Source organism: Trichosurus vulpecula, chromosome 9 (assembly GCF_011100635.1).
Source record: "Trichosurus vulpecula isolate mTriVul1 chromosome 9, mTriVul1.pri, whole genome shotgun sequence".
Lineage (NCBI taxonomy): Eukaryota > Metazoa > Chordata > Mammalia > Diprotodontia > Phalangeridae > Trichosurus > Trichosurus vulpecula.
The window spans coordinates 48,951,585-48,975,385 of NC_050581.1; the positions used below are offsets into that span (position 1 = coordinate 48,951,585).

General features: G+C 37.7%; 1 protein-coding gene across 3 annotated transcripts in view; it reads right to left on the minus strand.

The window, feature by feature from the left end:
• The window catches only part of ATF7IP2 (activating transcription factor 7 interacting protein 2), a 98,601-nt gene that overhangs the window by 29,705 nt on the left and 45,095 nt on the right, over positions 1–23,801 (minus strand). For all 3 annotated transcript variants that reach the window (XM_036738821.1, XM_036738822.1, XM_036738823.1), the window contains 4 exons: positions 9,993–10,127; positions 6,374–6,472; positions 5,099–5,274; positions 208–278 (listed from right to left, as the gene is read on the minus strand). In XM_036738821.1, coding sequence (XP_036594716.1) covers positions 208–278; positions 5,099–5,274; positions 6,374–6,472; positions 9,993–10,127 — 481 coding nt within the window. The remainder of the gene's footprint in view (positions 1–207; positions 279–5,098; positions 5,275–6,373; positions 6,473–9,992; positions 10,128–23,801) is intronic.

Sequence of the window (23,801 nt, forward strand, 5' to 3'; positions counted from 1 at the left end):
TAAACAATGGTATTACTTTTGATGAGTAAATATTTGGATAAATGTAGATCAAGTTGCATAGATTAAACTGTTAATGCAGTCCTTTATGTGAAGAGAGGGCATCGTCTATTTAACTGAGCATGAACACTAATAATGGTGCTATTTAATAAATAAATGTGAAGGTTTTATTTTTTATTTAACCATATAAATCTAGTTAGCTCAGGATACCTGTTGTCCTTGTTGGTGGAGCTTGCAAATCACCACTTTCCTCAGAAATCAGCATAACATCAGCATTGTTACTAAAATGGTAAAAAAGAAAAAAGAAAACACACTGAACATGTAATTTCAGGCATCAACATGAAATGATTAACATTTTTCTAACTTTTCTCAGTATGCTTAATTTGATGATTAAAAAACATAAAGGGCAAAAAAAAACCACAAAATACCACAATTTTCAAACATGAGAAAAAGTGGCTTTGAAAGAAAAGTCAGTGATTTTCAACCTTGGTTTTGCAACAGTAGCTTTAGTTATTTCAAAGGTGTGTCATAAAGTTCTTAAAATAAAAATCATCTAAAATTTGCACGAGTTTAAAATATAAAAATGTGGTATATACATAAATTTACCCCTTCTACTCAGTCACTCTCCTTTCTTCTTCTTTATTTCTTCCACCCCCTCCACCCCCCAAATGTTATCACCAGATGAGATAGGGTGTTTATTAGTCTTTGCTATTTTTTTCCTCTTCTGTTTTATTTTTAAATTTTCTCCTTTCTTTTTCTGTAGCTGTTGACTTCTAAGGAAGAAATGTATTTTAATTATCACCTCTATGTAGATAATTCCCAAATCAATAATTTCCATTCCAACTTCTCCCCAGAGCTCCAGTCCCATATCTCCAACAGCAGGCTGGATAGCCCCACTTAAATTTACCACTGGAACTCAAAATCAACAAGTCCAAAACTCCTGATCTGCTAATGCCCACCCACCCTCTTCCCTAATTTCTCTGCTTAAGACTCATGGCACAACCATCCACCGTCACATAAGATAGAAGGATTACCCTCTCCCTCATGCCACATATCTAGTCATTTCTCAAGTTATGTCATTTCTACTTCACCATCTTTCCTTAACTTTCCATCCCCACTGCAACTACCCTCATCTCTTCTCACCAAAACCAAGGTAAACCCATCTCCCCCAAGTTGGTCTTCTTGGCTTCAGCCTAGTCTCTTTCCAAACTAGCCTGAGTCATCTTTCTAATGCAATGTGTTCTAATTATGTAATTCCCCTCTACTTAAAATCCTTCAGTAACTCCAGATTCCTACCAAAGAAAATATAAATTTCTAGTACTCGTATTCAAATCCTGCCGCACTGTAATGTCAATCAGGGCAGCACATCCGAGGATCGCTGCTGTGATCAATTTCCGGGGTCCAGTTGCACAGTATAATGAACTCTCTATTCATATTATCTCATTACATAACATCCTTAAGCAAAGTATGTCATTTAACATTCATATATCTTGTATCACTCAGTATGTCATATGGCACATAGCATGTATACATATGGCACATAGCACTCAGTAGCATTCCCCAAAGTACTTGTTTACACAGCAAGGAGTTCTGGGCTAAGGTCTTCCTTAGCACATCCTCAAGGGGTAGCAGAAAATAGCACACCATCCACCCCTAGGTCACAGCAAGAACATCACACTATACACAGTATATGCCACTGCATCCCCAAATCAAGGGGTCCCAGGCTGGGGTCTTTCCTAGCATGACACATTCTTAAGGGCTAGCAGGAAATACCACACCATCCACCTCTAGGTCATAATAAGAACAATCTCCTTAACCATTACCAAGTACCCAAGTAAAGCCCTCTTTCATCTTGAGTGGAGGTTGACCTCCAAGTCCCATGGCTCCTCCTCCGTAGGCCAACTGCTCCCAACTCTCGCCTAGATTCACACTCAGGCGGCTCTCTACTCCCACACCAGGCCCCAGTTCACAAAGACTGCTCCAGTCCAAGCTCTTGCCCGACAGCAGGGTCCAGGGGTTCCTGCCCACAACTTGTTTCTGGGAAAACGAAGCTTAACAGGGCAGCAACACACACCACCAACACCACCATCTCAATTCACCTCCAAAGTCCAGAGACTCTGTGTTAACAGCTCAGTACACTTTAACAACTCTCAAAAGGGGCTTAAGCTAAGCCTCCTTCCCATGGGCAGGTCTCTGCCCTACAGCTACACTTGCCTTCAAAGTTCAGAGGCTCCTTTAGCAAGTCTGCCATCAAAAGTCTCCTCTGTGCTCTTGGAGGCTCTTCCTAGCTCTTTTAGATTTCCTCTCAGCTCTTAGATCAAAACTTCTTCTTCCTCTTTCTCTTCTCTTCTCTTCTCAATGCTGGCAGCTCCCTCAATGTCTTCTCTTCAAAATCCTCTCAATGTCTGCTTCTCTCACACTCTGGGCTCTCCTTATATATAGTTCTAGCTGGCATGTGATTGGCTAGAACTCAGGTCTCTGATTGGCTGAATTCATGCACATCTCATTGGCTAGAACTCAACGCATATACAAGTCTCTGATTGGCTAAAACTCAAGGCACATTCAATCCAACAAAAATCCCACTTCGCTTGCCATTATACACAGTTCCTCTTAAAGTATTCTATGATCCTGCCAAATCTAACTAGTCTACATTCCCTACTAAGATCCTGCCCTCTCAAATCTCTGTGCCTTTGCTCATGTTGCCTTTGTACATGGAATAGATATTCTCTCCTCCCCAATCTCCAACTACTGAAATCCTTCTCTTCCTTCAAGGCCCAATTCAAGTGCTACCTCTTCCATTCTGCTGTCCCTAGAACCATGCCTCCCCCCTCTATCCCATCCTAAAATAAACAAAACCACTCTCTCCTCAAATTCCTCATAACACTTTGCTAGGCTCTTCCCCAGGCACTTATACTTCAGTTTGTACCATATTATCTTTTACATGTCTCCTCTATCCCCTAACACTGAAAGGTCTTCAAGAGCACAGAGTGCACATCACACTGCTTTTTGTAACTCCTGTTACTAGCGTAGCACCTTGTATGTATAGAGTATTTAACAAATCTTTTTTTGAATTGACCTGTTTTCATTTTAGGATGATTTTGTTGAGCTATGTGAATTTTAAGTGTAACTGATAAGTGAAATACATTAAAGGATGGTATTTCTAAAATAAGTTATGTCCCATAGATATACTAAAATCTACATGTCCAAGAACTCATCATCTCTTCCAAACTTTCCTATTACTAAGTGAACCACCATCTTCCCAGTTCTCAAGGCTCATATACTAGGCATCATCTTCAAATCCTCTCTTGCACTCACCCCTCACAGCCAATGTGTTGTCAAGTCCTATCAATTCTACCTTCTTAGCATCTCTCATATACATCCCCTTTTCTCTTTTAACACTGCGACCACCCAGATGCAGGCCCTTGTCAGCTCACTACTGTAACAGCATGCTGGTTTGTCTGTTTGCCACAAGTCTTTCTTCATTCTAGTTGATCCTCTGATAAACTAACAAGGTAATCTTCCTAAAATAAAGGTCTCCTGAAGACATGTCACTCCCCACTGCACTGCACCACTCAATAAACTCCAGTGGCTCCTTATTACCTCTAGGATTAAATATAAAAACTTTGATTTGGTGGTTAAAGTCCTTCATAACCACTATCCTTCGTAACTTTCTAATCTTACCATGCTGTCCTCCTTAACATGAACTACAATGAAGTGACACTGGCCCCTTTGCTGATCCTCATACAAGGAACTCCCATTTCCTGATTTATCCTGCACATGTTTTTATGTACATAGTTGTTTGCATGTTATCTCCTCCACTATAACATGAACTCCTTGAGGGAGTGACTGTTTTTGTTTCTTTGTATCCCCAGAGATTAGTATAGTGGTAAGGTCTTAGATGAAGGCTTATTAACTGACTGAAAAGTTAGCATGTAAGGATGTGAAGAACTCTTCTTGCCTCCAAAATTAATGAGACATAGAGAAAGGTACTAGAATTCCTTTTCTCTCCCTGCCACGACTTCCTCCCTCTACCCCCATCCCATGCTCACTGACTATATGAATATCAATCAAAATAGGAGAGCCCTCCCAGCTCACAAAGCCCAATCAAAAACTGCCTCTCCCCATCTTCCCCCTACCCCCAAAGCTGAGATTTTCATTCATTCACCTTGAATTCACCTAGAAAAGAATGTATTAGAATCAAGCCTTACTAATTTAGGATAACGCTTTTAACCTAAGATCAATATTTAATAACCAAAAAGGACATGTACTAACTGACTGTAGGTACTCAAACTGAAAACAATGTCCCAACACCCATATTTGTACAAGGATTTTAGTCTGGCAAGTCTATGATACAGTCTATCTGGAAACAGAAGTGTAACAAAGTTTCTGAGTACTTAGAACTATGCATGTATGTGTCACATAGCATTTTTAGGAGGATTTGGTCATTAAATCAATAAACCAATAGGGTACTAAAACTCAAAACCGCTACAGCTAGAGTTATTCATTCAAAAGAATTTCCCAAATCATGCTAACTGATTGGATCCCTTCATTCAAATGCAACTCCCTTGCTCCTGCTAACAATTTTAGACCTAGGTTTTAATCCTGCCTCAAATACTGCTCTGGCAACTTGACCTCTCTGCACCTCAATTTCCTCCTCAGTAAAGTAAGTGGGTTGGACACAGCCTCTCAGGTATCTTCTAGCTCAAAAATCCATGCTTCTAAATTGGAGACATTAGGATACCATTTAATACACCTACAAAATTTTCATTTTAAACCTGTTTTCTTTAAAAGTCTCATATCAGCTTATGAGTGTAATTTCGCACAAACTTTTTTTTAAAATGTAAAACTCCAGCTTTACACTAAAGATGGAAACAGCAGAATAAGAAAGTGTATCCCAACTTCAGAAAACAGTACTGCCAAAACAGCAACCACAAAAGTCTTTTGAAAATTCCAAATCAACTTCTTCTCATGGAAAAAAAATATTCTAATTTCTATAAAGAACCATGACCACCTATTTCCCCCTTTAATAAGGAAAAGGATGCATTTATGATTCTACATCAATTTATATAGCTACACTTTTTTAATAAGTAGGGACACTTACCTTTCAGACACAACTTCAACACAATCCGAAGTCAAATTCTTCTGCTTTGCTTCATTTGCAGAGATTTCTGAAGGTTCGGATGATTTATTGTTCAAAGGAGTCAATTTCGTACTTGGGCTTCTTGTCTCAGCCCCTTGATTCTTATTCAATATGACAGTCTTTGAATTTGTGACCTGCTAAACAGGAGATGGAGGAGAAGGGGAAATATAATTTCTAATTCGGAAGCTACTTTTCAAGTAATTGTTTGGCAATAGGGTTAGCACACAGGTAAGTACTATGATAATGCTAGGATTCTAGTCTCTAAATTTTAAGGAGACTTACTGGTAAGTGGTAACTTTCTAGGATCTTCTAACTCTTAGATCCTAAAGTTAAACACTGAAATTCAGAAAAAGAGGGTTTAAATAGGAAGATAATACAAACACATATTTGGGCAAAAGGTAAGAACAACAAATACAAAGTTTAAAAAAAACATTACTTAAGCACTGTTGAGTATCTTAGGTGTACTTTTACTTAGCTAAGAACCGACAAAAGTAGCCTGCATGAGGTTTTAAAAAACAGGCTTGAAGAAAGGCTTAATATATTTCTGAACTCAAATTTCTGAACAATATTCTGATTTATATTCATTATACGAGGTGTTCCTAAAGTCTGGACACATAGGCAAAAATTCATATTTTCAAGAAATGAATGAAATTTTCAACATTTTATTTAATTGGAATATTAACAAATAACATCTTCAATATGATTTCCATCATTTGTGACACAAAGGTTGATGTGCTTTGCAAGACTGAAGTGAACTCAATGCAATAACTCCCCATTGCTGTCAGTTTTAGCACATTCACTCTTTATGCGTTTATGCACTCAATCAAGTGTATTACATCTCTGATTTTCATTGAGTACACCTTTTCCTTTAGCATACCCCAGAAAATGGAGTCACTGAACAACAGTCTTTGCTGAAACAGTTAATGTTAATGAGATTTCCTATGTATCCAGACTTTAGGGATACCCTGTACTTACATTTATTTGTACCTTTACTAAATGAATAAAAGTAATGCCTACAAGCCAGGTACACTCAGGGTCCCTTTTCAGGGACACGGAGTCACATGAAAACCTGACAAGAAGAAGACAGAAAACAAAGCCTGAACGTGTTAAATGTCTTTTAAGCTTTCTGAGTTCCTTTAGTCCTGATTTCATTTCTTTTAAAATGTTGACATCATCTACATAACTGTTATATATCACCTACCCGTAACTGATTATAATCTGTAGATGATACAATACCTTACAGGCCATATTTTGGGCTGGTATTTTTGATTCTAATCCAATCCTTTGACTTGTTAATGCAGCTTTAATACATCTATCGAGTTTTGATATTTTTTTCTAACAAGAAAAAAAAAGAAAATAATTAAGTGCCAAAATGAAATACTGAATAAAGCTTAAGTATCTTTTACTTTTTTTTTTTTGCCGAGGAAAGATGATCTACTTGTTGGAATTGTTTTCTGAAAACTAGAGCATATGCCTAAAGAAATGAAATTACTTCAGAGAATTTTGATGTGAACTGGTGGAGACATTTTCCATGTAAGGTTGATCAGATCAGGTACTCAGGAATGGAAGATAAAACCATCAAACTAGGTTTGATAAGCCAAGTACTAGAGATATAACAGGGCTAAATTACCAATTAATGTTAAGTATGCAAATGAAAGCAAAAGAGATACCTATAATGATTTTTAAACCCTCAAAAACAGGGCAGATGAGCTAGAAAATAAAAGCAAAATAATGCTACTTTATTTTTTCCTTAAGTATGCTGCAAAACTCTTATCAAGGGCCAAGAAGTCATAGTGATGTGCCCTTTGAATCAACATGGGGACTACTCAAGTTATCACTGAACTAGCAGAACTGACAGCTGTTTCTTAGTTTGGCATTAGATTTTACTAATACATATTTTTAAAAAAATCCAAGTGAGGAGACGATCAGTGCTTCTGGGTTATGTTTCATCCTATTTTTGACATATTACAACTTTTTATTGCAGAAGACCAGAAAAGTGAACATGAAGACAGGATCACCACACAAACTCCTGCCTCTCATACTAAGTGACTTCATCATATACGTTCATGTTCCTTCTGATGAGGCTGACTTCTGCCTGGCAACAATGAGAGCCTTGTCTAAATCTGCCCAGGAACGGGAGGCTCAGCCTGTTTACAAGAAAACCTTGATATAATGGCTAAAACTGCGTATGAGACTAACCCCTATGGTTTGTGACCATATCCTTGAATGCTACAAATTAAGTTCCCTACTTTTTGACCACATCCTTGAAGTTTTCAAAGTACCCAGCATACCTGCTTCCCCTTCCAGCCTCCCCTTCCTTGTGGCTAACTGACCCCATAGGGGCATATCCTACCCCTGGCTGAGTGCCCAAAGCTTGTGTATAAAAGCAAGCCCCTGTCTTTTCTCAAGCTGCTATTTTCCCTAAGGACTAGCCTGCCACTTTTGCTTCAATAAAGCTCTCTTGACTAGGAAAATATTTGCCTCTTGAATTCTTTCTGGACAACTCAACTCTGAACCTCCTCACCTCAAATACTCCAACTTCTGAATTCCTCAATCAATTTATCTCCAATGACCTACTCCATCCATTTCACTTCAGTTACCTACAAGGATGATTCACACCCTCTTTATCTTGCTATCATTCACAAGTATTCTAATTCCGTGTTGAAGAACTCCAAAATTCCTTTATCTGATCAAAATCTTTTATGATACCATCTCCAGCCATGCCTCACAATCCTCTAACCCTACTGTCAGTCCTCACAATCACCTCTAACCCCTCCACCTTTCAGTACTTTCTCAGGTCACTTCTGTTGCTCTGATTTCATTCTCCTCTCTTTCGAATGTGGACCCCCTCATGAATCAGTTCAACTCTACACTATCCTCTATTCTCAAACCCCTCACCCCCTTTGTCTTCTTCCGGATCACACCTTGCCTAACTCCTGGCATGGGTTAATCCCGTCATCTGCTCCTCATATTCCTACCCATCTATTGCTAACGAGTTAGAAAAACTGATGACTGGGTCCACTCTAAGGGTATTAGATCTTATCTCTACTGGACCCTCACTCATAGCAAAGAAATCTTCTAACTCTCCCTTAAAATTCTCTATACAGCTCACTAAAGTTGTTCTAAACTGTCTCTTCTCTCTGTAAGCTTCCCCCAACAGCACAGCTAAGAACCTTGTCTCATTCTTCACTAAAAAAAAAAAAAATGAATGCCTTACCCAAGAGCTCCTTCTTGACATTATAACTTAGCATTTTCTCCTTCTCTCTAGTCTCAGATGAAGTATTCCTTCTCTTTGCCAAAACCAACCCTTCTACATACACCACAGATCCCAGTCCCTCTTACCTATTCCAGTAGATTTTTGGGGTTCTTCCTTGTCTGACCTCTCCTCAGACTCTACTGCTTTAATTCACATCATGACCACTAACCACGAATACTGCAAGGCTCTGTCTGGTCCCCTCTTTTCTCTCTACATTCTCTCATTTGTTGATATCACCAAGTCCCATGGGCTTGATTATCACTACTATGCTGATGATTCTCAGACTCATAGCTCCAGTCCTAGTCTTTCTCCTGAGCTGCAGTCTCACACTATCAACTGCCTGTTGGACATACTGAAGTAGATATCCAGATACCTCAAACTCAATATATCCAAAACCCCAAACCCTCTCCTCTTCTGAACTTCTAAAGTACTATCAAGGGCACCACTATCCTCTGTCATCTAGGTCAGTGCTTCTTAAACTGTGGGGTCACAATCCCAAATGGGGTTGTGAAAAATTTGGCAACAGTAAAAGATTTCTGAACATGTAACAACTAAAAATTAATTAAAAATCAAGTGTGTAATGAATCCAAGGTGTTTCTGGCAGTGCTTGCTTGTGTTGCATTGCTCAACTTCACTAACACACAGCATGTGTACTTTGCACCTCAAATGCCGTCATGCCACATTAATACCAACAAATGCTGCTGAAACATGAAAAGAGATCTCAAGTGGAAAAGGTTTAAGAAGCCCTGATCTAGGTTAGCAACCTTGTTTCATCCTCAACTTACCGTCACTCACCTCATATATCTAGTCAGTTGTCAAATCCTGTTTCGACCCCCCACAACATTTCTCAAATACATCTCTTATATTCCCACAGGCATCACTCTAGTTCAAGCCCTCATCACCTCTCCCCTACTGCAAAAGCCTCCAAATTGGTCTCTATGCTTCATGTTTCTCCCCACTCCAATCTAGCCACCACTCAAATGCCAATGTAATTTTTCTAAAACATAGGTCTGACCATGTCACTCCCCAACCCCTTCAAGAAACTCTAGCTATTCCTTATTGCTTCTGGTATTTAAATACAAACTTTTCTATTTGGCATTTAAAACTCTTCACAACTTAGCTTCTTCCTATCTTTCCAGTCTTAAGCACTATTTCACTTTACAAACATTACCCTCTTGCCATTCCTTAAACACAATGCTCTACTTCCCAGCTCTGCGTCTTTGCAAATGCTATGCTCCATACCTGGAGTATTTCCTTTAAGATTAACTCAAATGCCATCTACTGAAGGAGGCCTGTCCCAGTCTCCTGAGCTGCTAATGCCCACCTCTCTAATGTTCTTTTCAATCTACTTTGTATGTATCTTGTACATACATATTTAGGGATATGTTGTCTCTCTCATTAGAAATGTAAACTCCTTAAAGGCACAGATGTTTTTTTCTTTTTGTCTGTACTCCCTGTGCTTCATACAAGTGCCTTGATAAATGCACACTAATGTACTAATAATTCAACATCAAGCCCCAGTACTCAAATAGACTAGACGAGATTCACGAGAACATTAAAATGAGGTCACAATATCATTTTTCACAGGAGTAAACTTACAAGAAGTTCAATAGCTATTGCTTCATGCCTTTTTCTGCACTGGGTCTTGTCAACTCGCTCATTTAGTTCTTTTAGCTTATGGTCAAATATTTTGTAATTTATAGTGCAGACTTCCTGTTGAATCAAGCATTTAACCTAGAAATGAAAAATAAAAACCTTACATTTCAAGTTAAAAGCTCATATGCCTTGAAGATTATTTTCTACTTCTTGAAACAAAAACATGCAAGCTTCCCATAATTCCTCAAGGTTACTCTCTTCTGGAGAGTCATAACAATAAAAAGTTACCACATTTTTTTCCTTCTAAATCACATGCATTCATTAGGGTATCTATCTCATTTTCATCTAGTTTCTAAGCCAAATTTTACTTCAGACTTATTAAAATTCAAGATGTACTATTTAATACGTGATAAAAATTCAATGCAATTTCATTAAGTTAACCCAAACTTATAGTTACCTATGTTTATAAAAAAAATCTTTACTAAAGCATTATTAACAGAACTGATCCACTCTAATTTTAATAAGTTAAAATTTATATAATGCCTCATTTATTCAGAAACATTAAGGAATGAAGTAATATACCCAAGTAAATTTTGACTCCTTACCAACATTTTTAAGTATCCTTTTAAAAATAAAATGATAGGATATATATATTTAAAATCAAAAGCTAGCTTTATCTGCAATGGAGATATACAAAATGCTACCCTCATAATTACAGGGACAAGGCAAAAGCTCCTCAAATTTCCCCAAAAGCTGACATTATTTTATAAATGTTCACAATGGAAAAAGAAATTCACAACACAGAAAGAAATTAAAAGCATAAACACCAGCAGTAAGAAGAAAAAAAATATTGTTATTTACAAATGACAAGTTATCATTTACTTAAAAAGCCCCAAGAAACAAGTAAAGAAATTAAGTCAATTAATAGCTCTAGTAAAGGTTTAAAATTAGGATACGAAATTAACCCATAAAACCACTAGCATTTCTATATAACAGGATGAAATGATAGAAAAACTACATTCAAAATTACTACAAAAATACATAAAATATTTAGGGGTCAGTCTATCAAGACTATGTGCCAGGTACTGTGCTTAAGCAAAAAACATACAAAGAAAGGCAAAAACAGTCCCTGTCCTCAAGGAACATTCAAATAGAGGAGACAATTGTGTAAATAACTAAGTACATAAAAAAGAGATATAGAGTAGATGGAAGTAGAATATTAGAGGGGAAAGAATTTAACAGCTTCAAGGACTGAGAACAGCCTGCAGAAGATGGGACTTGAGCTGAGACTTGCGGAAGCCAGGGAAACTAATAGGTAGAAGTGAAGGGGCAGAACACTCCAAGCAAGGAGAATAACCAGTACGAAGACTGAGAGATAGGAGATAGTGTATAATGTCCAAGGAATTGCAAGGAGGACAGTGCAGCTGAACCATAGTTCGTAGAGGGGAGTAAAATCTAAGAAGATGGGAAAAGGGGGAAGGAACCAGATTATGAAAAGCTTTATATTTGATCTTGGAGGTAATATAGAGCCACTGGAGCTTACCGAGCAGCAGAAGGGTGACGTGGTTACCTATTTTTAAAAAAAAATCTTGGCAAAGTAGAGGACAGATTATGGTGGAGAGAGCCTTGCAGGAGATAAACCAGTTAGAAGGCTATTGCAATAGTCCAGATGAAAGGTGATGAGGCTCTGATACTAGGGTTGTGGTTTAGAGTGGAAAGGAGATATATGAGAGAAGTTGTAAAGACATAAATGACACGATTTGGCAAGATTGGTTATGTAAGGTGTGTCAGGAGTCAAGGATGATGCCAAGATTTATGGCCTGGGTGACAATGAGGATGGTGATGCTCTGCATGGTAACAGGAAAGGTGGCCAGAAAGGAAGGCGAGTGACAACGAGCCTTGTTTTGGACATGCAGAATCTGAAATGGCTGAATACTAATAATCTGACACATCCAAAAGGCAGGCTAGGACTGGATGTGTAGGTTTGGGAGTCATTTGCACAAAGATGGTAATTGAATCCATGGGAATCGATGAGAACACCAAGTAAAACAACAGAGGGAGAAGAAGGCCCAGCAGAATCTTGGGGGATATATGAGCTTAGTGGACTTGACAGATGAAGAACCAGCAAAGGTGACTCAGAAAGAACGATTGGACAGATAGAAGTTGCAGTGACCAGTATCAGGAAAACCTACTGAGGAAGAACATCCAGGAGGTGATTAATGGTGTCAAACATTACAGGAAGATCAAGAAGGATGAGGATTGAGAAAAGGCCATTGTATTTGGAACAAAGAGCTCTCAAAATGGGAATTTTAAACTATTAGCCACCACATAAAACAACATTCCAAGTTACTAGTAAGAAAAATGCAAGCAAATATCCAGATTTCATTTCACACTAAGCCAGTTGGCAAAGACGACAAAAAGATGGTTACAGTCAATGTGAGCAATGTGTAGAATACTGTATACTATTTAATGTGGTCAAAGTATTGCTTGGTTCTACTGAACTGTCCATAGAATCATCAATCTAGAGCTGGAAGGGTACTCAGAGGCTATCTAGTACAACTTCCTAATTTTTCTGAAGCCACGGAGATTAAGTTGATTTTCCCAAGACTATTTTGAAATTTTTTTGTTACAAGAGAAGATCTACTGAGTTGAGGGGTGAGTGTAGGATTTAATTGGGAATGAATGTGAAATAAAAATGAAAGTTATTTTTTAAAAAGTGCTTGGAGCACAAAAAACAAAAAAGATGCTATCTAGATTGTTTTCTTAAAGCCAACTTCAAAAATAAAATGAATTTAAGTTATTAAGAAAACACAATTTCTCCATTTTTCCTAGAGAAATGAAGGAAGACTTAAATAATTACAAGGATGTTAATTTCCCTTGGTTAGAACATGCCACTAAAATTAGAATGATGATGGCACCTAAAATAATTTACAGATGTAATGCTATATATCAAACTACACAAAGGTTACTTTAAAAGCAGGGAAAAAAACATAATACAATGCATTTGGAGGAGCAAGAGATTCTCAAGGACAATAAATCTCAAGGAAAACAATTTCGGAAAGTAGGAATAAAGGAGAGCATACAACTTCTACAATTCAAACTACATTAAAAATCAATACACATTAAAACTACTTGGAACTTGTTTAAAAAAAAAAGCAGTCTAGATCAGAGATGTCAAACATACTGCCTGTAGCCTGCAACACTCCTCAATGCAGAAGAACCAGATTAAAATGTAATTGAGAAAAATTTAACAAAATAAAAATAAAAGTAAACACAATGTTAATATGTGATTTTCAAAGTTGATGTGTGCCTGCAGGGATCCTTATGCATGTTTATTTGTCCATGCTTTTATTTGAGCCTGACACTACTAGTCTAGAAAATCAAAAATCAAATAAATAACTGAACTCAGCTGCCCCATGTTTGATGAATCCAAGAAGATAAACTGCGAGGGTGGGAAGGGGGAGCAAGGGGAAAAACTCACTAATCAAGAATGGGCGGGGGGGGGGGGTAGGTTTGGAGCAATATCTTATACCACTTGCTGAGTTAAGTTCCAAATGGATACCCAATATAAATAGAAAAGGTTACTTCACAAAGGGGCAGTTAGATGGTGCAGTAGATAGTGCTGTGTATGGAGTCAAGAAGACTCATCTTGAAGTTCAAATCTGACTTCAGGCACTTACTAGCTGTGTGACCCTGGGTATGTCACTTAACCCTGTTTGCCTCAGTTCCTCATTTGTAAAATGAGCTGGAGAAGGAAAAGGCGAACCACTTGAGTGTCTGCCAGTAAAACCCCAAATGAGGTAACAAAGAGTGGGACACAACTAAAACAACTGAGTAACAACTTCGCAAAAACTTAGAGAGTGGAATGAATTACCTTTCAGGACTACAACTAAATGAAGATTGCTAAATCAAATGAAATGAAAGCAATTCCAAAAAAACCTCCACATTTTCAACTACACAAAATCAAACATCTTTTGAACAAACACAATCCATGTAGCTAGAATAAAGGAAACTATCACCTAAGAAAAAAATCTTTGCAATAAAGATTTATTGAATATTGAAGTCTGTTATCAAAAATATATCTATAATACATATGTACATATGCATATATATATGGAATTAACACAAGAGTCATTCCTTACTAGGTATGCAAAGGAAAGTAATAGTTTTGAAAAGAAAGACTACAAACTATCAGCAACTATATGAAAAAGTACTCCATATAAGTGAGAGAAGTGCAAATGAACACTGCTTCCTCATACCAGCTATCAATCAGTAAGCATTTGTAAAGCACCTACTATGTGCCAGACTTTACTAGATGTGACACAAATACAAAAGATAAAATAATCCCCATTCTCAAGGAACACACATTCTAATGTGGAAGTACATAAATAAGTGTATATATAGAATAAATACACATAAATTTGAAAACAGTTAAAATGTAAGGTGGTTTGGGGAGGAAGGCACTATTGGGGAATCTGACAGGTGTGAAGTAGTACCTCAAAGTTGTTTTAATTTGCATTTCTTTAATTAATATTTATTTTTTCATATGACTATAAATAACTGATTTCTTTGCCTGTAAACCCGTTTACAGCATTTGACCATTTATCAATAGAATAATGACTTGTATTCTTATAAATTTGACTCCGTTCTCTATATATTTGAGAAATAAGGCCTTTACTAGAGCTATCTGCTATAAAAATTATTTCCCAGCTTTCTGCTTTCCTTCTAATCTTGGTTGCATTGATTCTATTTGTGGAAATGTTTTTAATTTAATATAATCAAAATTATCCATTTTACATCTTGTAATGCTCTCAATCTCTTACCTGGTCAAAAATTGCTTCTTTAGCGTCTAAATCACATATCCATTTTAACCGTATCTTGGCATACAGTGTAAGATGTTGGTCTATATCAGGAATGGAAGGCTGGTTCAATATTAGGACTATGGTCTATGTGTAGTTTCTGCCATGATGCTTTCTAGTTTTTCCAGCAGTTTTTGTCAAACAGTGAGTTCTCATTCCAAAAGCCTGGGTCTTTGGGTTTATCAAACACTAGATAACTCTGGCCATTTGCTACGGTGTATTGTGTAGCTAATCTATTTCATTGGTCTACCAGTGAAACATTTTTTAGCCAGCACCAGACTGTTTTGAAAATTACCGCTTTATAATACAGTTTCAGATCTAATATCTTCCTCCACACATTTCCCATCAATTCCCTTGACATTCTTGACCTTTTGCTCTTCCAGATAAATCCTGTTATTATTTTTCCCAGCTTTATAAAATGATTTTTTTGTAGTCTGATTAGTATGGCATTGGATATGTAAATTAATTTAGGTAGAATTGTCATTTTTATTATGTTGGCTTGGCCTACCCATCAGCAATTGATATTTTTCCAATTGTTTAGATCTGACTTTGTGTTAAAAGTATTTTGTAATTGTGTTGTTCTCTTGGCAGTCAGACTCCCAAATATTTTAAACTGTCTACAATTATTTTAAATGGATTTTTTTTTTTTTTACCTCCTGGAGCTGGGCTCTGTTGATAATATATAAAAATGCTGATGATTTATGTGGGTTCATTTTATAGCCTACCACTCTGCTAAAGTTGTTAATTATTTTACCTAATTTTTTAGTTTACTCTCTAAGTATGCCATTACATTATCAGCAAAGACTGAGAGTTTTGTTTCTATTCTAATTCTTTTGATTTCTTTTTCTTCTCTTTTTGTTATAGCTAACATTTCTAGTGTAACACTAAATAACAGTGGGGATAATGGGCATCCGTTCTTCATCCCTGATCTTACTGGGAAGGCTTCTTGTTTATCCTCTTTACAGATAATACTTGCTGATAGTTTTAGATAAATATTACTTACCATTTTAAGGAAAGCTCTATTTATTCCTCTGATCTCTAGTGTTTTTAAACAGAAATGAGTATTATATTTTGTCAAAGACTTTTTCTGCATCTATTGAGATAATCATAAAATTTTTCTTGTTTTGTTATTGATATGATCAATTATGTTGATAGTTTTCCTAATACTGAACCAGCCTTCCATTCCTGATATAAATCCCACTCGTCATAGTGTATGATCTTTATGATATGTTGCTGGAATCTCCTTCCTAGCATTTTAGTTTTGCATCAATATTCATTAGAGAAATAGATTTATAATTTTCTTTGTTTTAGCTCTTTCTGATTTAAGTATTAGCACCATATTTGTGTCATAAAAGGAATTTGGTAGGACTCCGCTTACTTTTCCAAATAGTTTATATAGTATTAAAATTAATTGTTCTGGAAACCAAGATAGTGGCTGGAAAGCAGGGACTTGCGTAAGTTCCCTGCCAGGTCCCTCCAAAAACCTATAAAGAATGGCTCTGAACAAATTCTAGAACTGCAGAACCCACAAAATAGCAGAGGGAAGCAGGGATCCAGCCCAGGACAGCCTAGATGGTTGCTGGATGAGGTCTATTGCACACAGAGCGGAGGAGAGCAGAGCCCAGAGGGGAGCGGAGCTCAGCGTGGGCTGCGCAGACCAACCAGACCACGAGCCAGGCGGAGCAGTCCCTAGAGCCCTGAATCAGTGAGCTGTGGCAGTTGCCAGACTTCTCAACCCACAAACACCAGGGACAGTGGAGAACAACTGCAGAACCTACGAAATAGCAGAGGGAAGCAGGGCTCCAGCCCAGGACAGCCTGGATAGTTGCTGGGTGGAGTCTATTGTGCATGGAGCTGGAGCAGAGCCCAGTGTGGGTGGCAGCAGGACCAACCAGAGCAGGAGCCAGGCGAAACAGGCCCTAGCGCCCTGAATCAGTGAGCTGTGGCAGTTACCAGACTTCTCAACCCACAAACATCAAAGATGACATAGAAGGTTAGTGGGAAAAGCTGCTGGGACAGAGGCAAAAGAGGTTCGGCCACCGTCTGGGGCAGCGGGGGTGGGGGTGGTGCAGCTACAGAACTAGAGATGCAGTTGCTTCCAGCCCCAGGCCCACCTGGTGGGAGGAATTAAGTGGTGGATCAGAGCAGGAGTGGAGAGCCTGCAGAAGATTTTCGGTCAGGTCCGGGCTGGCGGTTCTTGGGGAAGGAGGAGTGCTGGTGTAGCAGAGCTGGCTGTATAGAAATATCTCTGAAACCAAGGGTGCATCCCCTCAAGCTTGGAACAAAGTACTCTTTACTCTAAAAGCACTCATACCCTGCTGAAAAACTCAAGGGTCAAGTAAGTTGGCTGGGAATATGGCCAGGCAGCAAAAACACAATCAGATTCAGTCTCAGACTTTGGAATCTTTCTTTGGTGACAAAGAAGACCAAAATATACAGCCAGAAAAAGTTAACAAAGTCAAAGAGCCTACTTCAAAAGCCTCCAAGAAAAACATGAACTGGTCCCAGGCCATGGAAGAGCTCAAAAAGGATTTGGAAAAGCAAGTTAGAGAAGTAGAGGAAAAATTGGGAAGAGAAATGAGAAGGATGCGAGAAAACCATGAAAAACAAGTCAATGACTTGCTAAAGGAGACCCAAAAAATACTGAAAAAAATGTTGGAGAAAACAACACCTTAAAAAATAGACTAACTCAAATGGCAAAAGAGCTCCAAAAAGCCAATGAGGAGAAGGATGCCTTGAAAGGCAGAATTAGCCAAACGGAAAAGGAGCTCCAAAAGACCACTGAAGAAAATACTACCTTAAAAATTACATTGGAGCAAGTGGAAGCTAGTGACTTGATGAGAAATCAAGATATTATAAAACAGAACCAAAGGAATGAAAAAATGGAAGACAATGTCAAATATCTCATTGGAAAAACCACTGACCTGGAAAATAGATCCAGGAGAGATAATTTAAAAATTATTGGACTACCTGAAAGCTATGATCACAAAAAGAGCCTAGATATCATCTTTCAAGAAATTATCAAGGAGAACTGCCCTGATTCTAGAGCCACAGGGCAAAATAGAAACTGAAAGAATCCACAGATCGCCTCCTCAAAAAGATCCCAAAAGGAAAACTCCTAGGAATATTGTCGCCAAATTCCAGAGCTCCCAGGTCAAGGAGAAAATACTGCAAGCAGCAAGAAAGAAACAATTTGAGTATTGTAGAAAAACAATCAGGATAGTACAGGATCTAGCAGCTTCCACAATAAGGGACCATAGGGCTTGGAATACGATATTCTGGAGGTCAATGGAGCTAGGATTAAAACCAAGAATCACCTACCCAGCAAAACTGAGTATCATGCTCCAAGGCAAAATATGGATTTTCAACAAAATAGAGGACTTTCAAGCTTTCTCAGCGAAAAGACCAGAGCTGAATAGAAAATCTGACTTTCAAACACAAGAATCAAGAGAAGCATGAAAAGGTAAACAAGAAAGAGAAATCATGAGGGACTTACTAAAGTTGAACTGTTTTGTTTACATTCCTACATGGAAAGATGATGTGTATGATTCATGAGACCTCAGTATCAGAGTAGCTGAAAGGAATATGCATATACATGTATGTGTGTGTGTATATATATATACATATGTGTGTGTTTAGGTATGTAAATATGTAGGTGTGTGTGTGTATGTATATATATATAGACAGAGGGCAAAGGGTGAATTGAATATGAAGGGATGGTATCTAAAAAAATAAAATCAAATTAATGGAAAAAAAATTAATTGTTCTTTGAATGTTTGGTAGAATTCACTTGTGAATCCATCTGGGCCTGCAGATTTTTTTTAGGCTTCTTCAATTTCTTTTTCCAAGATGGGGTTACTAAGTATTCTATTTCCTTTTCTGTTAATCTGGGCAATTTATATTTTTATAAATATTCATCCATTTAACCTAGACTATGAGATTAGCATATAATTGGTAAAATTAACTCATAATAATGGTTTTAAATTCCTTTTCATCGGTGGTGAATTCACATTTTCATATTTGATACTGACGATGTTTTTTTTTTTTTTTAAAAATCAAATTAACCAATGGTTTATTAGTTTTATTGGCTTTTTCATATATTAGAGTTCAATGGTTTTCTTTCAACTTTATTAATTTCTCTTTTGTTATTTGGGATTTCCAATTTGGTGTTTAATTGAGGATTTTTAAATTGTTATTTTTCTAGGTTTTTTTTAGGTGCATGCCCAATTCGTCAATGTGCTCTTTCAAAGACTATTTTATTGATATAAAATAATATATATTACATATAATATTATATACGATGTACATCATATATAATATTGACATGATTCAAATTTTCCCTTAAATGCTCCTTTAGCTGTATCCCATAAATTTTAGTATGTTGTCTCATTATTCTCATTAATGAAATTGTTTCTATGATTTGTTCTTTGACCCACTAGTTCTTTAAGATTATTTTATTTAATTTTCAATTAATTTTTAATCTTGCCATGGCCCTTGTTTGAATTTATTTTTACTATATTATGATCTGAAAAAGAAGCATTTAATATTTCTGCCTTTCTGCATTTGATTGTGAAGTTTTTATGCCCTGATATATGGTCAATTTTTGTGTAGGTGCCATGTACCACTGAGAAAAAGGTCTATTCTTTTCTACTCTGACTTAGTTTTCTCCAGAGGTCTATCATATCTTTTTGAAAATTTTATTCATCTTCTTAATTCTTGTTTATTTTGTGGTTAGATTTATCTAGCTCTGAGAGGTGAATGTTGAGGTCTCCATTAGTATAGTTTTACTGTCTATTTCCTCCTGCAATTCACTTAACTTTAAAAATCTGGATGCTATATTATTTGGTACACATATATTTAGTACTGATATTATCTCATTTTCTATAGCACCTTTTAGCAAGATGTAGTTTCCTTTATCATCTCTCTTGATCAGATCTATTTTTGCTTTTGCTTTGTCTGAGATCATGATTGCTACCCTAGCTTTTTTTTTTTTTTTTAACTTTGGCTGAGGCATAACAGATTCTGCTCCAGCCCCTTACTTTTTATTCTGTGGCTATCTCTCTGCTTCAATGTGTTTCTTGCAAACAATATATTGCAGGATTCTGGGTTTTCTTTTAATTAAATTTTTTTAAGTTTATTTTTAGTTTTCAATGTTGACTTCCACAAGATTTTGAGTTCCAAATTTTCTCCCCATCACTCCCCTCCCTTTAACCCCAAGATGGTGTGCATTCTGATTACCCATTCCCCCAATCTGCCTTCCCTTCTATCACCTTCCCCTCAGCCCCTCTTCTCTCATATTCTTCCCCTTCTATTTTCCTAAAGAAAGACAGATTTCTATATCCCATTGCCTGCATATCTTGTTTCCCAGTTGCATGTAAAAACAATTTTTAACATTTGTTTTTTAAAACTCTGAGTTCCAAATTCTCTCCCTTCCTCCCTCCCCACCCACCTACATTGAGAAGACAAGCAATTTGATACAGGTTATACATGTGTAGTTATGCAAAACACTTCCATAACAGTCATGTTGTGAAAGACTAGCTATATTTCCCTTCATCCTATCCTGGCCCTCATTTATTCTATTCTCTCTCCTCAAAACTGTTTGCTTCTGATTACCCCCCCCCCCCACACCAATCTGCCCTCCCTTCTATCATCCCCCCTCTTATCCCTTTCCCCCCTACTTTCCTGTAGGATAAGATAGATTTCCATACCCAATTAAGCGTGTTATGTTATTCCCTCCTTAAGCCAAATCTGATGGGAGTAAGGTTCGCTCATTCCCTCTCACCTCTGTCCTCTTCCCCTCCACTGCAAAAGCTTTTTCTTGCCTCTTTTATGTGAGATAATTTACCCCATTTGACCTCTCCCTTTCTCCCCCCACTACATTCCTGTCTCACCCCTTAATTTTATTTTATTTTCCATGTAGGAATGTAAACAGTTCAACTTTAGTAAGTCCCTTATGATTTCTCTTTCCTGTTTACCTTTTCATGCTTCTCTTGAGTCTTGTATTTGAAAGTCAAATCTTCTATTCAGCTCTGGTCTTTTCATCAAGAATGCTTTAAAGTCCTCTATTTCATTGAATATCCTTTTTCTCCCCTGAAGGATTATACGCAGTTTTTCTGGGTAGATGATTCTTGGTTTTAATCCTAGCTTCTCTGACCTCCAGAATATCATACTTCAAGCCCCTGATCTCTTAAGGCAGAAGCTGCTAAATCTTGTATTATCCTGATCATGTTTCCACAATACTTGAATTGTTTCTTTCTGGCTGCTTGCAACATTTTTTCCTTGACCTGGGAACTCTGGAATATGGCTATAATACTCCTAGGAGCCCACCTTTTGGGATCTGCTTCATGAAGTGATTGGTGGATTCTTTCAATTTCTATTTTATCCTCTGGTTCTAGAACATAAGGGCAGTTTTTCTTGATAATTTCTTGAAAGATGATGTCTAGGCTCCTCCCTGATCATTGCTTTCAGGCACGATTTTTTAACTTATCTCTCCCACATCCAATTTCCAGATCAGCTGTTTTTCCAATGAGATATTTCACTTTGTCTTCTATTTTTTCATTCTTTTGGTTTTGTTTTATAATTTCTTGATTTCTCAGAGTCCTTAGCTTCCATTTGCTCCAGTCTAGTTTTTAAGGAATTATTTTCTTCAGTGAGCTTTTGGACCTCCTCTTCCATTAGGCCAATTCTGCTTTTTAAGGCATTCCTCTCTTCACTGGCCACTGCCTCAGGGCTGCGGCCAGACTGTGCTCCATTCTCACCCGCGTCTGACAGCCCTTTCCTACCGAAAGGGCTTCTCTTCCTTCTACGTTATCTTTGGTGTTTGTGGGTAAGTCTAGAAACCACCACAGCTGCCAGTGATTTAGTCTCTTGAGGCCTGCTCCAGGTTTGCTGTGGTCCAGTCTGTGCTGTTGTGTTTTGCATTGGACTGTGGCTCCCTTCCAAGCCTGGTACGATGGACCTTTCCTGTTGACCTTCCAGGTTGTCTTGGGCTGGAAATTTGTTTCACTCTGTCATTTTGTGGGTTCTGCTGTTCTAGAATTTTTTAGAGTCATTTTTTATTGGTATTTGAAATGTTTTGGGGGAGAACTAAAGCAAGTCCCTGCTTTTACCAGGACTCTGGTTTTTAATTCATTCTACCATGCATTTCCATTTTATTGGTGAGTTCATCCCATTCAAACACACGATTATTACTGTGTATTTCCCTTCATTTTATTTTTCCCATTTGTCTCCTCTCTCCCTCCCCCTTTCTCTTTTTTCTCCTTTCACTCTGTCTATCCTTACCAGTATTTTGCTTCTGACCACTGCCTCCCCAAATCAGCCTTCTCTTCTATAAATTTCCCCTTCCCCTGCCCCCCTACTTCCCCATATGGCATGATAAATTTCTATGTGCAAGTTTGTTATTTCCTCTTGGAGCCAATTCTGATAAGAATAAGGTTCAAGCAATGTCCTTCCCCCCATCCTTCCCTCTACTATACTAGGTCTTTTGTCCCTCTTCATGCGAAACATTTACCCCATTCCATCTTCCTCTTCCCTCTTCTCCCAGAGCAATCCTCTTTCTCATCCCCTAATTTTGTTTTCATTGGATTTCATCCCATCAAGGTCAACTTATACCCCTGGTCTCTGTCTATGTAAACTTCCTCTAAATACCCCAACAATGATAAAGGTCTTAAGAGTTGCAAGGATCATCTTCCCATGTAGAAATGTAAACAGTTTAACCTTACTGAATCCCTTATGATTTCTCTTTCCTGTTTAGCTTTTTATACTTCTCTTGAGTCTTGTATTTGAAAGCCAAGTTTCCTATTCAGCTCTGGTTTTTCATCGGGAATGCTTGAAAGTCATCTATTTCACTGAAAATCCATTTTTCTCCTTGAAGGATCATAGTCAAGTTTTGTTGGGTAGGTGATTTTTGTTTGTAATCCTAGCTCCTTTGCCTTCTGGGATATCCTATTCCAAGCCCTCCAAAACTTTAATGTGGAAACTGCTAAATCTTGTGTAATCCTGACTATGGCTCTATGATACCTGAATTGTTTATTTCTGGCTGCTTGCATTATTTTCTTCTTGACCTAGGACCTCTGGATTTGGCTAGAGTATTCTTGGGAGTTTTCATTTAGGGATCTCTTTTAGGAGATGATTCATGGATTCGTTTAGTTTCTATTTTAACTTCTGGTTCTAAGATATTGGAGCAGTTTTCCTTGTTAATTTCTTGAAATATAGTGTTCAGGTTTTTTTCTGATCGTGGTTTTAGAGTAGTCTAATAATTCTTAAATTATCTCTCCCTGATCTATTTTCCAGGTCAGTTGTTCTAATGAGATATTTCACAACTCTTATTTTGGGTTTTAGTTTCTTGATGTCTTATGGAGTCAATAAGACATCAAGAAACTAAAACAAAATCAAAAGGTTCTTTTTTTATTTGCGCATATTTCTAGCCTATTTTGTGACCTGAATTTCATGTTAAAGTTGGGCTCTTCTCCTAGGGTAGCAGCGGCACTGTCCAAGCTTCTTGTACCAGGTGCATGGGGCCTCATGCTGGCCTGCTGTGACAGGGGCATGGGGTCTTGCCACAGCACACCAGGGTTGCAGGGCCTCTTTCTGGCCTTCTGCACTTTGAGTGTAGGGCCTTACCACTAGCTTGCTAGGATGTAGCCTGCTACTGGTTTGCCTGGACATTACCTGCACTGGATTGTACTCCCCTTTTACCCAAGTGAGACAGACCTTTCCTGCCAACCGAAATTGTCTTGGGTTGAAAAATTGTTTTGTTACCACTAGTGCTCCAGAATTTGTTTTGAGGTGTTATTTTATAGTTGTGTGGAGGTGAATTTGAGAGAATTTAGGTGAGTTCTTGTCTTACTCCACCACCTTGGCTCTGCCCTCCAATAATACACTGCTAATGGAGCTGTCCATTGGTCCAACCATTTTAGAAAACAATTTGGTATCTGATCCTGAGATTCACTAC